General features: G+C 57.6%; 1 protein-coding gene across 3 annotated transcripts in view; it reads right to left on the reverse strand.

Annotated features, from left to right (window-relative positions):
* The window catches only part of tbrg1 (transforming growth factor beta regulator 1), a 181,901-nt gene that overhangs the window by 146,077 nt on the left and 19,496 nt on the right, over window positions 1-16,328 (reverse strand). For all 3 annotated transcript variants that reach the window (XM_072491874.1, XM_072491872.1, XM_072491873.1), the window contains one exon: window positions 4,998-5,080. In XM_072491874.1, the coding sequence (XP_072347975.1) occupies window positions 4,998-5,080 (83 nt within the window). The remainder of the gene's footprint in view (window positions 1-4,997; window positions 5,081-16,328) is intronic.

The raw sequence follows: 16,328 nt of genomic DNA on the forward strand, positions 1-16,328 counted from the left end.
CTCCCAGTGGGTTAGAATGGAGCGACGCCCAGTGGGTTAGAATGGAGCGACCCCCAGTGGGTTAGAATGGAGCGACCCCCAGTGGGTTAGAATGGAGCGACCCCCAGTGGGTTAGAATGGAGCGACCCCCAGCGGGTTAGAATGGAGCGACCCCCAGTGGGTTAGAATGGAGCGACCCCCAGCGGGTTAGAATGGAGCGACTCCCAGTGGGTTAGAATGGAGCGACCCCCAGTGGGTTAGAATGGAGCGACCCCCAGTGGGTTAGAATGGAGCGACTCCCAGTGGGTTAGAATGGAGCGACTCCCAGTGGGTTAGAATGGAGCGACTCTCAGTGGGTTAGAATGGAGCGACTCTCAGTGGGTTAGAATGGAGCGACCCCCAGTGGGTTAGAATGGAGCGACGCCCAGTGGGTTAGAATGGAGCGACCCCCAGCGGGTTAGAATGGAGCGACTCTCAGTGGGTTAGAATGGAGCGACTCTCAGTGGGTTAGAATGGAGCGACCCCCAGTGGGTTAGAATGGAGCGACGCCCAGTGGGTTAGAATGGAGCGACGCCCAGTGGGTTAGAATGGAGCGACTCCCAGTGGGTTAGAATGGAGCGACGCCCAGTGGGTTAGAATGGAGCGACTCCCAGTGGGTTAGAATGGAGCGACTCTCAGTGGGTTAGAATGGAGCGAGTCCCAGTGGGTTAGAATGGAGCGACTCCCAGTGGGTTAGAATGGAGCGACGCCCAGTGGGTTAGAATGGAGCGAGTCCCAGTGGGTTAGAATGGAGCGACTCCCAGTGGGTTAGAATGGAGCGACTCCCAGTGGGTTAGAATGGAGCGACTCCCAGTGGGTTAGAATGGAGACCCCCAGTGGGTTAGAATGGAGCGACTCCCAGTGGGTTAGAATGGAGCGAGTCCCAGTGGGTTAGAATGGAGCGACCCCCAGTGGGTTAGAATGGAGCGATCCCCAGTGGGTTAGAATGGAGCGACTCCCAGTGGGTTAGAATGGAGACCCCCAGTGGGTTAGAATGGAGCGACTCCCAGTGGGTTAGAATGGAGCGACTCCCAGTGGGTTAGAATGGAGACCCCCAGTGGGTTAGAATGGAGCGACTCCCAGTGGGTTAGAATGGAGCGACCCCCAGTGGGTTAGAATGGAGCGACCCCCAGTGGGTTAGAATGGAGCGACGCCCAGTGGGTTAGAATGGTGGGACTCCCAGTGGGTTAGAATGGAGCGACGCCCAGTGGGTTAGAATGGAGCGACTCCCAGTGGGTTAGAATGGAGCGAGTCCCAGTGGGTTAGAATGGAGCGAGTCCCAGTGGGTTAGAATGGAGCGACCCCCAGTGGGTTAGAATGGAGCGACCCCCAGTGGGTTAGAATGGAGCGACTCCCAGTGGGTTAGAATGGAGCGACTCCCAGTGGGTTAGAATGGAGCGACGCCCAGTGGGTTAGAATGGAGCGAGTCCCAGTGGGTTAGAATGGAGCGACTCCCAGTGGGTTAGAATGGAGCGACTCCCAGTGGGTTAGAATGGAGCGACTCCCAGTGGGTTAGAATGGAGACCCCCAGTGGGTTAGAATGGAGCGACTCCCAGTGGGTTAGAATGGAGCGAGTCCCAGTGGGTTAGAATGGAGCGACCCCCAGTGGGTTAGAATGGAGCGACGCCCAGTGGGTTAGAATGGAGCGACTCCCAGTGGGTTAGAATGGAGCGACTCTCAGTGGGTTAGAATGGAGCGAGTCCCAGTGGGTTAGAATGGAGCGACCCCCAGTGGGTTAGAATGGAGCGATCCCCAGTGGGTTAGAATGGAGCGACTCCCAGTGGGTTAGAATGGAGACCCCCAGTGGGTTAGAATGGAGCGACTCCCAGTGGGTTAGAATGGAGCGACTCCCAGTGGGTTAGAATGGAGACCCCCAGTGGGTTAGAATGGAGCGACTCCCAGTGGGTTAGAATGGAGCGACCCCCAGTGGGTTAGAATGGAGCGACCCCCAGTGGGTTAGAATGGAGCGACGCCCAGTGGGTTAGAATGGTGGGACTCCCAGTGGGTTAGAATGGAGCGACGCCCAGTGGGTTAGAATGGAGCGACTCCCAGTGGGTTAGAATGGAGCGAGTCCCAGTGGGTTAGAATGGAGCGAGTCCCAGTGGGTTAGAATGGAGCGACCCCCAGTGGGTTAGAATGGAGCGACCCCCAGTGGGTTAGAATGGAGCGACTCCCAGTGGGTTAGAATGGAGCGACTCCCAGTGGGTTAGAATGGAGCGACGCCCAGTGGGTTAGAATGGAGCGAGTCCCAGTGGGTTAGAATGGAGCGAGTCCCAGTGGGTTAGAATGGAGCGACGCCCAGTGGGTTAGAATGGAGCGACGCCCAGTGGGTTAGAATGGTGGAGAGTCTGTGCAGGGGGTCCGGACAAAGGGCGCTGGCAACAGCGCCGCTCCCGATGCCCCCGAGGAAATATTCGGCGAGTGCGGTGGTAGTAGCGACATTGAAAATATGGAGGCCGTTGCCCCAGCACTTTAGGTTGTGGGCGGGGTCAAGGGAATTGCCGATTCGGGGAATCATAGAGCCAGGGAAGTGGGATGGATTTTTCAAAGATTGGAGGAGAGGGGAGTTAGGGCAGTAAAGGATTTGTTTCTAGGGGGCCTGTTTGCAGGACTGGAGGAGTTGGGGGCGAGATATGGGTTGGGTGGGGAGAGATGTTTCGGTATCTGCAGGTCCGAGATTTCGTTAACAAGGAGATGCGGAGCATTCCAGTGGCACCTCCACACTGTCGGAGGAGGTGCTAACAACGGGGAAATGTAGAAGGGGGGGTGTCGGCGATTTACGGGGTGATTCTGAGAGAAGAGAAGGCCCCGCTGGAAGGGATTAAGACAAAGTGGGAGGAAGAGTTGGGAGGGAGCATGGAGGAGGGGTTGTGGTGTGAGGTACTCCGGAGGGTGAATGCTTCAACTTCATGCGCCAGGTTGGGCCTATACAGCTGAAGGTGGTGTATAGGGCGCACCTCACAAAGGTGAGGATGAGCCGACTCTTTAAGGGGAAAGAGGATGTCTGTGAGCACTGTGGGGAAGGCACGGCAAATCCCGTTCATATGTTTTGGTTCTGTCCAAAACTGGAGGGGTATTGGAGGGAGGTGTTGAAGGTAATTTCGAAGGTGGTACATTTAAAACTTGAACCGGGTCCCCTGGAAACCATATTCGGGGTGTCGGATCGGCCAGGACTACCGCCTCACTGATCGCCCAAAGGCGGATTCTGTTGGGTGGAGATCTGCTGGCGGGGGGATCTCCGCCCTGTGCCTGGGCCTGGCGGGGGGATCTCCGCCCTGTGCCTGGGCCTGGCGGGGGGGATCTCCGCCCTGTGCCTGGGCCTGGCGGGGGGATCTCCGCCCTGTGCCTGGGCCTGGCGGGGGGATCTCCGCCCTGTGCCTGGGCCTGGCGGGGGGATCTCCGCCCTGTGCCTGGGCCTGGCGGGGGGATCTCCGCCCTGTGCCTGGGCCTGGCGGGGGGATCTCCGCCCTGTGCCTGGGCCTGGCGGGGGGATCTCCGCCCTGTGCCTGGGCCTGGCGGGGGGATCTCCACCCTGTGCCTGGGCCTGGCGGGGGGATCTCCGCCCTGTGCCTGGGCCTGGCGGGGGGATCTCCGCCCTGTGCCTGGGCCTGGCGGGGGGATCTCCGCCCTGTGCCTGGGCCTGGCGGGGGGATCTCCGCCCTGTGCCTGGGCCTGGCGGGGGGATCTCCGCCCTGTGCCTGGGCCTGGCGGGGGGGATCTCCGCCCTGTGCCTGGGCCTGGCGGGGGGATCTACTGGAATTCTTAATGCTTGACAAACTGAAGGTATAATAATGTTGAGTTGAGGGAAAGGGTTCTACAATTCCTGGGCTTTGTTTATTATGCACTTTCAAGAATTGGGTGACAATTAGGGGGGTGGGTGGGTGTGGGAGCGAGGGGGGGGTCGGTGTGTGGGGGAGCGAGGGTGGGTGGGGGAGCGAGGTGGTGGGTGGGTGGGGGGAGCGAGGGGGGTGGAGCGAGGGGGGGGTGGGGGTTGGGGGAGCGAGGGGGGGTGGGGGTTGGGGGAGCGAGGGGGGGTGGGGGATGGGGAGCGAGGGGGGTGGGTGGGGGAGCGAGGGGGGGTGGGTGGGGGGAGCGAGGGGGGGTGGGTGGGGGAGCGAGGGGGGGTGGGTGGGGGAGCGAGGGGGGGTGGGTGGGGGAGCGAGGGGGGGTGGGTGGGGGAGCGAGGGGGGGGTGGGTGGGGGAGCGAGGGGGGGTGGGTGGGGGAGCGAGGGGGGTGGAGCAAGGGGGGTGGGTGGGGAAGCGAGGGGGGTGGAACGAGGTGGGGTGGGGGAGCGATGGGGGGTGGGTGGGGGAGCGAGGGGGGGTGGGTGGGGGAGCGAGGGGGGGTGGGTGGGGGAGCGAGGGGGGGTGGGTGGGGGAGCGAGGGGGGGTGGGTGGGGGAGCGAGGGGGGGTGGGTGGGGGAGCGAGGGGGGGGGTGGGTGGGGGAGCGAGGGGGGGGGGTGGGGGAGCGAGGGGGGGGTGGGTGGGGGAGCGAGGTGGGGATGGGGGGTGGGGGAACGAGGGGGGGTGGGGGAGCGAGGGGGGGTTGGACTGTGTATGTTGTTGGCGACTATGTATGGGGGGGGGGGGGGGGGATGGTGGATCCTGCTTCTTTTTCTTTGATGTTTGTATTTAAAATGTTGTGGGTTGTTTGGGGGTTGGTGGGAGGGAGGAATTGTTGGCCGGGGATTGCCATTGTATTTGTTACCGTTGATTGTTTGTTGGTGGGTGTAAATTCTGATGAAAAAGGAGAATAAAAATATATTTTTTTTAAAGTGTCAGTTTCTCTGCGACAGCCGAGTGACGCTGCGAGGGCAGAGCAGGGACAACCGTGATCTGTAGCTCCCGGTGTACTACGATGGTGTTAATGACACTGACCAGCAGTGAGCACAGGGATATTCCTGCAGTCCGAATGTTGTGTCTCACACTGCACCGAGCTCAGCCTGGCCACTATGTGCCACACTAAATGCCAGCTTACTTCGACTGGACCAGTCCCCGGTCAAGGATCCTCTGCTTGATTTCCTTAATGTGCAACGGCCTCGCAGCCTCTTCCAGAACAATCTGTAAGAAAACAGGTCAACATTATTCAAGCAGCTGCAAGAGGCAACACTAATCACTCAGAAATGGAAACAACAAGAGTCATTTCGAGCAGAGATTCAAACTAAATCTCATCGGGGAAGAGAGTTTCGGGGGATCTTTTGTTAATGGCAGGTGGGAACTCTGAAATCCATTTCAGGCTCTCCTGACCGAGGGCCCGGACTGACCGAGGGCCCGGACTGAGCGAGAGCCCGGACTGAGCGAGAGCCCGGACTGAGCGAGAGCCCGGACTGAGCGAGAGCCCGGACTGAGCGAGAGCCCGGACTGAGCGAGAGCCCGGACTGAGCGAGAGCCCGGACTGAGCGAGAGCCCGGACTGAGCGAGAGCCCGGACTGAGCGAGAGCCCGGACTGAGCGAGAGCCCGGACTGAGCGAGAGCCCGGACTGAGCGAGAGCCCGGACTGAGCGAGAGCCCGGACTGAGCGAGAGCCCGGACTGAGCGAGAGCCCGGACTGAGCGAGAGCCCGGACTGAGCGAGAGCCCGGACTGAGCGAGAGCCCGGACTGAGCGAGAGCCCGGACTGAGCGAGAGCCCGGACTGAGCGAGAGCCCGGACTGAGCGAGAGCCCGGACTGAGCGAGAGCCCGGACTGAGCGAGAGCCCGGACTGAGCGAGAGCCCGGACTGATTGAACAAAGGGACCACATTTGCTGTCCTCCAGTCCTCTGGCACTATTCCTGTAGCCAATGATGACATAACATTCAAAGCCAAAGGTCCAGCAATCTCTTCCCTGGCCTCCCAGAGAATCCTAGGATAAATCCCATCAGGTCCCGGGGACTTATCTATTTTCAGCCTGTCCAGAATTGCCAACACCTCTTCCCTACGTACCTCAATGCCATCTATTCTATTAGCCTGGGGCTCAGCATTCTCCTCCACAACATTATCTTTTTCCTGAGTGAATACTGACGAAAAATATTCATTTAGTATCTCGCCTATCTCTTCAGACTCCACACACAATTTCCCATCCCTGTCCTTGACTGGTCCTACTCTTTCCCTAGTCATTCGCTTATTCCTGACATACCTATAGAAAGCTTTTGGGTTTTCCTTGATCCTTCCTGCCAAATACTTCTCATGTCCCCTCCTTGCTCGTCTTAGCTCTCTCTTTAGATCCTTCCTCGCTACCTTGTAACTATCCATCGCCCCAACCGAAACTTCACACCTCATCTTCACATAGGCCTCCTTCTTCCTCTTAACAAGAGATTCCACTTCCTTGGTAAACCACGGTTCCCTCGCTCGACGCCTTCCTCCCTGTCTGACCGGTACATACTTATCAAGAACACGCAGTAGCTGATCCTTGAACAAGCCCCATTTATCCAGTGTGCCCAACACTTGCAGCCTACTTCTCCACCTTATCCCCCCCAAGTCACGTCTAATGGCATCATAATTGCCCTTCCCCCAGCTATAACTCTTGCCCTGCGGTGTATACTTTTCCCTTTCCATCATTAACGTAAACGTCACCGAATTGTGGTCACTGTCCCCAAAGTGCTCTCCTACCTCCAAATCCAACACCTGGCCTGGTTCATTACCCAAAACCAAATCCAACGTGGCCTCGCCTCTTGTTGGCCTGTCAACATATTGTTTCAGGAAACCCTCCTGCACACACTGTACAAAAAACGACCCATCTATTGTACTCGAACTATATCTTTTCCAGTCAATATTTGGAAAGTTAAAGTCTCCCATAATAACTACCCTGTTACTTTCGCTCTTATCCAGAATCATCTTCGCCATCCTTTCCTCTACATCCCTAGAACTATTAGGAGGCCTATAAAAAACTCCCAACAGGGTGACCTCTCCTTTCCTGTTTCTAACTTCAGCCCATACTACCTCGGAAGAAGAGTCCCCATCTAGCATCCTCTCCGCCACCGTAATACTGCTCTTGACTAGCAGCGCCACACCTCCCCCTCTTTTGCCTCCTTCTCTGAGCTTACTAAAACACCTAAAAACCTGCAACATCCATTCCTGTCCCTGCTCTATCCATGTCTCCGAAATGGCCACAACATCGAAGTCCCAGGTACCAACCCATGCTGCCAGTTCCCCTACCTTGTTTCGTATACTCCTGGCATTGAAGTAGACACACTTCAAACCACCTACCTGAACACTGGCCCCCTCCTGCGACGTCAAATCTGTGCTCCTGACCTCTATACTCTCATTCTCCCTTACCCTAAAACTACAATCCAGGTTCCCATGCCCCTGCTGCGTTAGTTTAAACCCCACCAAAGAGCACTAACAAATCTCCCCCCCAGGATATTTGTGCCCCTCAGGTTCAGATGTAGACCATCCTGTCTGTAGAGGTCCCACCTTCCCCAGAAAGAGCCCCAGTTATCCAGAAATCTGAATCCCTCCCGCCTGCACCATCCCTGTAGCCACGTGTTTAAATGCTCTCTCTCCCTATTCCTCATCTCACTATCACGTGGCACGGGCAACAACCCAGAGATAACAACTCTGTTTGTTCTAGTTCTGAGCTTCCATCCTAGCTCCCTGAAAGCCTGCCTGACATCCTTGTCCCCTTTCCTACCTATGTCGTTGGTGCCAATGTGGACCACGACTTGGGGCTGCTCCCCCTCCCCCTAAGGACCCGGAAAACACGATCCGAGACATCACGTACCCTTGCACCTGGGAGGCAATATACCAAACGTGAGTCTCTCACGCTCCCACAAAATCTCCTATCTGTGCCCCTGACTATAGAGTCCCCAATTACTAATGCTCTGCTCCTCTCCCCCCTTCCCTTCTGAGCAACAGGGACAGACTCCGTGCCAGAGGCCCGTACCCCATGGCTTACCCCTGGTAAGTCGTCCCCCCCACAAGTATCCAAAGCGGTATACTTGTTTCTCAGGGGAACGACCGCAGGGGATCCCTGCACTGACTGCTTTTTCCCAGTCCCTCTTAGTTACCCACCTATCTCCAATCTTTGGTGTAACTAATTCCCTGAAGCTGCTATCTATGACCCCTTCTGCCTCCCGAATGATCCGAAGTTCTTCCAACTCCAGCTCCAGATCCCTAACTCAGTCTTGGAGGAGCCGGAGATGGCAGCACTTCCTGCAGGTAAAATCAGCAGGGACACTAACTGCACCCCTCACCTCAAACATCCTGCAGGAGGAACATTGCACTCCCTTCCCTGCCATTCCTCTAACTTTCTACCAAGATCTGGCTAACAACTAAATTAAATTTTTTATAAAAAATAATAATAATATAATAAAATATGGTACTTACCTTACACCAATGGGTCTTATTATTAGGTTAGAGGAGGAGGGCGGGTGGGAGACACTACACGTGTAGTGTCTCGGGTTTCCTCTCCACCAGAATTTATTGGTGAGGGTCTTCCCAGACGTCCGCGGGTCTACTTCCTGTTCCCGCCTAAAACACTAATTTAAAAAAAAAAAAAATTCTCAGCTCCTGCTGAAATTGACTAACCAGCCAGCTCCACTCCCGCCAAAATCGACTGGCCTGCCCCTGCAAAGATAAGTGCTTTTAAAGGACAGACGTACCTCCCAGCAACCACTTCCGCACTGCTCCCGCTGAAACTGACTCACCAGCTGATTCTCCCGCCGAAATCGACTGGCCTGCCCCTGCAAAGACAAGTGCTTTTAAAGGACAGACTTACCTCCCAGCAACCACTTCCGCACTGCTCCCGCTGAAACTGACTCACCAGCTGATTCTCCCGCCGAAATCGACTGGCCTGCCCCTGCAAAGACAAGTGCTTTTAAAGGACAGACTTACCTCCCAGCAACCACTTCCGCACTGCTCCCGCTGAAACTGACTCACCAGCTGTTCTCACGCCGAAATCGACTGGCCTGCCCCTGCAAAGACAAGTGCTTTTAAAGGACAGACTTACCTCCCAGCAACCACTTCCGCACTGATCAAGCTGAAACTGACTCACCAGCTGTTCTCACGCCGAAATCGACTGGCCTGCCCCTGCAAAGACAATTGCTTTTAAAGGACAGACTTGCCTCCCAGCAACCACTTCCGCACTGCTCCCGCTGAAACTGACTCACCAGCTATTCTCACGCCGAAATCGACTGGCCTGCCCCTGCAAAGACAAGTGCTTTTAAAGGACAGACTTGCCTCCCAGCAACCACTTCCGCACTGCTCCCGCTGAAACTGACTCACCAGCTGTTCTCACGCCGAAATCGACTGGCCTGCCCCTGCAAAGACAAGTGCTTTTAAAGGACAGACTTACCTCCCAGCAACCACTTCCGCACTGCTCCCGCTGAAACTGACTCACCAGCTGATTCTCCCGCCGAAATCGACTGGCCTGCCCCTGCAAAGACAAGTGCTTTTAAAGGACAGACTTACCTCCCAGCAACCACTTCCGCACTGCTCCCGCTGAAACTGACTCACCAGCTGATTCTCCCGCCGAAATCGACTGGCCTGCCCCTGCAAAGACAAGTGCTTTTTTCATGGACAATGGAAATATGGCAGTAAAATCCGGAGCAAAGTGTTTTCTGAACTGGAATTGGAAGAGTTAGACTCAGAAGGAGGTCTGGGGACTCTTACGTTTTATGGATAAGATTTATCAAAAGGATGATTTGTTAAGTGCGTATGAAGCACGGTCAGAATTCGATAGATTCCGGCAAACAGAGGAATTCTCCATGGAAGACTATATAATGGAATTTGGCAGACTATGTAAAAGGCTACACAAACACCGTCTGGAATTTCCACAGTCTGTGTTGGCATTTAAGTTACTGGACTGTGCTAGAGTGAGCAACATGGATAGGCTCCTGGTTTGGACAGCAGTTAAGTTTGCGGATAATGATACCTTATTCGATCAGATGACAGAGGCCTTAAAGAAGTTCCTGGGGAAACAGTCAATTCCTATGGCTCTTATGTCCCAAATGGGTCAGTCAGCAATAAAGCAGACGATGGAAGATACACTCCTGACAGGATGCTGAGATCGGACGGCTACAAACAGGTTACGAGAATATGGACGGAGATCGGGACCCGGAAATTATGAGGACAGAAACCCATTTAAATCTATAATAGGACGAAGGACATGGACAATGGAAATAGGAAAATGAACCCCAGAAATGCACGGGGCATGATAAATCGATGTTTCCGATGTGACTCTCAACACCATTATGCTTTCAACTGTCCAACACGTTATAATAGAGTGTTGGAAGCGACACATGACACGGAAGAGTCAGAAGAGGAAAAAGATAGTGATCAGAAAGAAGACATTGTCCTATTAACAAGCACTTTTACGCCGGTAATGAGGGTGTTGGTTGCAGAATCCTTCAACTGTGCTGTATTGGACAGTGGCTGCACATCTACTGTGTGTGGAATTGACTGGTTAAAATGTTACCTGGACTCTTTGAATGCTGAAAATCGTAACAACGTTAAGGAATTTGAAAGTTCCACAAGTTTCAGGTTTGGGGATGATAATACTCTGAAGTCGCTGAAAAGAGTGGTGATCCCTTGCAATATTGCCGGAGTGAATCATTTAATTGGCACGGACGTTGTATCAAGTGCTTTTATTGTTGTATTTTTATGTTGTATAAAAGTTGTATCTTTGCTTCTGAGCAGACCGTCGATGAAGAACATAGAACATTACAGCGCAGTACAGGCCCTTCGGCCCTCGATGTTGCGCCGAGCTGTGAAACCACTCTAAAGCCCATCAACACTATTCCCTTATCGCCCATATGTCTATCCAATGACCATTTGAATGCCCTTAGTGTTGACGAGTCCACTACTGTTGCAGGCAGGGCATTCCACGCCCTTACTACTCTCTGAGTAAAGAACCTACCTCTGACATCTGTCCTATATCTATCTCCCCTCAATTTAAAGCTATGTCCCCTCGTGCTAGAGATCATCTTGTATGCCTCAATTAAGTCACCTCTTAACCTTCTTCTCTCTAACAAAAACAGCCTCAAGTCCCTCAGCTTTTCCACATGAGATCTTCCCTCCATACCAGGCAACATTCTGGTAAATCTCCTCTGCACCCTTTCCAATGCTTCCACATCCTTCCTATAATGCGGCGACCAGAATTGCACGCAATACTCCAAATGCGGCCGCACCAGAGTTTTGTACAGCTGCAACATGACCTCATGGCTCCGAAACTCAATCCCTCTACCAATAAAAGCTAACACACCGTACGCCTTCTTAACAACTCTCTCAACCTGGGTGACAACTTTCAGGGATCTATGTACATGGACACCGAGATCTCTCTGCTCATCCACACTGCCAAGAATCTTACCATTAGCCCAGTACTCTGTCTTCCTGTTATTCCTTCCAAAATGAATCACCTCACACTTTCCTGCATTAAACTCCATTTGCCACCTCTCAGCCCAGCGCTGCAGCTTATTTATGTCCCTCTGTAACTTGTCATATCCTTCCGCAATGTCCACAACTCCACCGACTTTAGTGTCATCTGCAAATTTACTCACCCATCCTTCTACACCCTCCTCCAGGTCATTTATAAAAATGACAAACAGCAGTGGGCCCAAAACAGATCCTTGTGGTACACCACTAGTAACTGGACTCCAGTCTGAACATTTCCCATCAACTACCACCCTTTGTCTTCTTCCAGCGAGCCAATTTCTGATCCAAACTGCTAAATCACCCTGAATCCCATGCCTCCGTATTTTCTGCAGTAGCCTACCGTGGGGAACCTTATCAAACGCTTTACTGAAATCCATATACACCACATCAACTGCTTTACCCTCATCCACCTGTTTGGTCACCTTCTCAAAGAACTCAATAAGGTTTGTGAGGCACGACCTACCCTTCACAAAACCGTGTTGACTATCTCTAATCAAATTATTCCTTTCCAGATGATTATACATCCTATCTCTTATAAACCTTTCCAAGATTTTGCCCACAACAGAAGTAAGGCTCACTTGTCTATAGTTACCGGGGTTATCTCTACTCCCCTTCTTGAACAAGGGGACAACATTTGCTATCCTCCAGTCTTCTGGCACTATTCCTGTAGACAAAGATGACTTAAAGATCAAAGCTAAAGGCTCAGCAATCTCCTCCCTAGCTTCCCAGAGAATCCTAGGATAAATCCCATCTGGCCCAGGGGACTTATCTATTTTCACACTTTATAGAATTGTTAATACCTCCTCCTTCTGAACCTCAAGCCCTTCTAGTCTAGTAGCCTGAATCTCAGTATTCTCCTCGACAACATTGTCTTTTTCCTGTGTGAATACTGACGAAAAATATTCATTTAGCACCTCTGCTGTCTCCTCGGACTCCAAGCACAACTTCCCACGATTGTCCTTGACTGGCCCTACTCTTACCCTTGTCATTCTTTTATTCCTGACATATCTATAGAAAGCTTTAGGGTTATCCTTGATCCTACCTGCCAAAGACTTCTCATGTCCCCTCCTGGCTCTTCTTAGCTCTCTCTTTAGGTCCTTCCTAGCTAACTTGTAACTCTCGAGCGCCCTTACTGAACCTTCATGTCTCATCTTTACATAAGCCTCCTTCTTCCTCTTGACAAGTGTTTTGACTGCCTTAGTAAACCACGGTTCCCTTGCTCGACCACTTCCTTCCTGCCTGACAGGTACATACTTATCAAGGACACGCAGTCGCTGTTCCTTGAACAAGCTCCACATTTCCATTGTGCCCATCCCCTGCAGTTTTCCTCTCCATCCGATGCATCCTAAGTTTTGCCTCATCGCATCATAATTGCCTTTCCCCCAGATATACCTCTTGCCCTGCGGTATATACCTATCCCTTTCCATCACTAAAGCAAACGTAATCGAATTGTGGTCACTGTCACCAAAGTCACCTACCTCCAAATCTAACACCTGTCCTGGTTCATTACCCAGTACCAAATCCAATATGGCCTCGCCTCTCGTTGGCCTATCTACATACTGTGTCAGGAAACCCTCCTACACACATTGGACAAAAACGGACTGATCTAAAGTACTCGAACTATAGTGTTTCCCGTCAATATTTGGAAAGTTAAAGTCCCCCATAACAACTACCCTGTTGCTTTCGCTCCTATCCAGAATCATCTTTGCAATCCACTCCTCTACATCTCTGGAACTTTTCAGAGGCCTATAGAAAACCATTAACAGGGTGACCTCTCCTTTCCTGTTTCTAACCTCAGCCCATACTACCTCAGTAGACAAGACCTCATCAAACGTCCTTTCTGCCACCGTAATACTGTCCTTGACTAACAATGCCACCCCTCCCCCTCTTTTACCACCTTCCTTGAGCTTCCTGAAATATCAAGTGAAAGCACACATGAAACTGGATATGGAACAGGATACGGCAACAGTTTTTGGAAAGACGGTGGACTTACAATTTACAGTCAGGACACTATTGTATTCCATTACTGACAAATAATATTTCAGGTGCAGTTGCCATGGATGTGGTACTGGCTGCTGGAATTGGGACTCCAGCAACCTCACCCAGCCATTTTGGACACTAAGGGCAATTTACCATGGCCAATCCACCTAACCTGCACATCTTTGGACTGTGGGAGGAAACCGGAGCACCCGGAGGAAACCCACGCAGACACGGGGAGAACGTGCAGACTCCGCACAGACAGTGACCCAGCGGGGAATCGAACCCGGGACCCTGGAGCTGTGAAACAATTGTGCTAACCACTGTGCTACCGTGCCGCCCACTATGCCCATTGTGCGGTGTGGCTCCAAAATGCATTTCTACATTAAGGTGGTCGCTTTCAATTTCCTTTTAAAACCTTTTTGAAATGCTGGGACACGCAGAGAGAGCAGCCGGACCACACAGCGGCTGGGAAATTGGAACTCAATAAAGATAACAGTGGAATAGTGAGGGGTGGATGGGGGGCTGGAGGGCGGGGGCCGGGAGCACACGGTGGGGGGGGCCGGGAGCACACGGCGGGGGGGGGGGCCGGGAGCACACGGCGGGGGGGGGGGGCCGGGAGCACACGGCGGGGGGGGGGCCGGGAGCACACGGCGGGGGGGGCCGAGAGCACACGGCGGGGGGGGCCGAGAGCGCACGGCGGGGGGGGGGGGCCGAGAGCGCACGGCGGGGGGGGGGGGCCGAGAGCACATGGCGGGGGGGGGGGCCGGGAGCACACGGCGGGGGGGGGCCGGGGAGCACACGGCGGGGGGGGTCCGGGAGCACGCGGCGGGGGGGGGCCGGGAGCACCCGGCGGAGGGGGGGGGGGGGGGGGCCGGGAGCACACGGCGGGGGGGGGGGGGGGGGGGGGGGGGGGGGGGGCCGGGAGCACACGGCGGGCGGGGCCGGGAGCACACGGCAGGGGGGGGCCGAGAGCACACGGCGGGGGGGGGCCGAGAGCACACGGCGGGGGGGGGGCCGAGAGCACACGGCGGGGGGGGGGGCCAAGAGCACACGGCGGGGGGGGGCCAAGAGCACACGGCGGGGGGGGGGCCGGGAGCACACGGCGGGGGGTGCCGGGAGCACACGGCGGGGGGTGCCGGGAGCACACGGCGGGGGGTGCCGGGAGCACACGGCGGGGGGGGGGTGCCGGGAGCACACGGCGGGGGGTGCCGGGAGCACACGGCGGGGGGGGGGGCCGGGAGCACACGGCAGGGGGGGGGCCGGGAGCACACGGCAGGGGGGGGGGCGGGGGCACACGGCGGGGGGGGGGGAGCCGGGGGCACACGGCGGGGGGGGGGGGAGCCGGGAGCACACGGCGGGGGGGGGGGGTAGGGGCGGGAGCACACGGCGGGGGGGGGCCCGGGAGCACACGGCGGGGGGGGGGCCGGGAGCACACGGCGGGGGGGGGGGCCGGGAGCACACGGCGGGGGGGGGGGCCGGGAGCACACGGCGGCGGGGGGGGGGCCGGGAGCACACGGCGGGGAGGGGGGCCGGGAGCACACGGCGGGGAGGGGGGCCGGGAGCACACGGCGGGGAGGGGGCCGGGAGCACACGGCGGGGAGGGGGCCGGGAGCACACGGCGGGGAGGGGGCCGGGAGCACACGGCGGGGAGGGGGCCGGGAGCACACGGCGGGGAGGGGGCCGGGAGCACACGGCGGGGAGGGGGCCGGGAGCACACGGCGGGGGAGGGGGGGCCGGGGAGCACACGGCGGGGAGGGGGGCCGGGAGCACACGGCGGGGGAGGGGGCCGGGAGCACACGGCGGGGAGGGGGCCGGGAGCACACGGCGGGGAGGGGGCCGGGAGCACACGGCGGGGAGGGGGGCCGGGGAGCACACGGCGGGGAGGGGGCCGGGAGCACACGGCGGGGAGGGGGCCGGGAGCACACGGCGGGGAGGGGGCCGGGAGCACACGGCGGGGGAGGGGGCCGGGAGCACACGGCGGGGAGGGGGCCGGGAGCACACGGCGGGGAGGGGGCCGGGAGCACACGGCGGGGGAGGGGGCCGGGAGCACACGGCGGGGGAGGGGGCCGGGAGCACACGGCGGGGAGGGGGCCGGGAGCACACGGCGGGGAGGGGGCCGGGAGCACACGGCGGGGAGGGGGCCGGGAGCACACGGCGGGGAGGGGGCCGGGAGCACACGGCGGGGAGGGGGGCCGGGAGCACACGGCGGGGAGGGGGGCCGGGAGCACACGGCGGGGGAGGGGGGCCGGGAGCACACGGCGGGGAGGGGGCCGGGAGCACACGCGGGAGGGGGCCGGGAGCACACGGCGGGGAGGGGGGCCGGGAGCACACGGCGGGGAGGGGGCCGGGAGCACACGGCGGGGGAGGGGGCCGGGAGCACACGGCGGGGAGGGGGCCGGGAGCACACGGCGGGGAGGGGGCCGGGAGCACACGGCGGGGAGGGGGCCGGGAGCACACGGCGGGGAGGGGGCCGGGAGCACACGGCGGGGGAGGGGGCCGGGAGCACACGGCGGGGAGGGGGCCGGGAGCACACGGCGGGGAGGGGGCCGGAGCACACGGCGGGGAGGGGGGCCGGGAGCACACGGCGGGGAGGGGGCCGGGAGCACACGGCGGGGAGGGGGCCGGGAGCACACGGCGGGGAGGGGGGCCGGGAGCACACGGCGGGGAGGGGGCCGGGAGCACACGGCGGGGAGGGGGCCGGGAGCACACGGCGGGGAGGGGGCCGGGAGCACACGGCGGGGGGGGGGGGGCCGGGAGCACACAGGGGGGGGGGCCGGAGCACACAGGGCGTTCCCCCCCTTGTCTGCATGGGTTTCCTCTGGGTGCTCCGGTTTTCTCCCACAGTCCCGAGATGTGCAGGTTGAGTGGATTAGCCGTGATAAATTGCCCTTAGAGTCGAACGGTTAGGTGGGGTTACGGGGATAGGGGAGAAGGGGGGGGGGGGGGGGAAGTGGGCCTGGGTTGGGGGCTCTTACAGAGG

This window comes from Scyliorhinus torazame, chromosome 28 (genome assembly GCF_047496885.1).
Source record: "Scyliorhinus torazame isolate Kashiwa2021f chromosome 28, sScyTor2.1, whole genome shotgun sequence".
In the NCBI taxonomy this organism is placed as follows: Eukaryota; Metazoa; Chordata; class Chondrichthyes; order Carcharhiniformes; family Scyliorhinidae; genus Scyliorhinus; species Scyliorhinus torazame.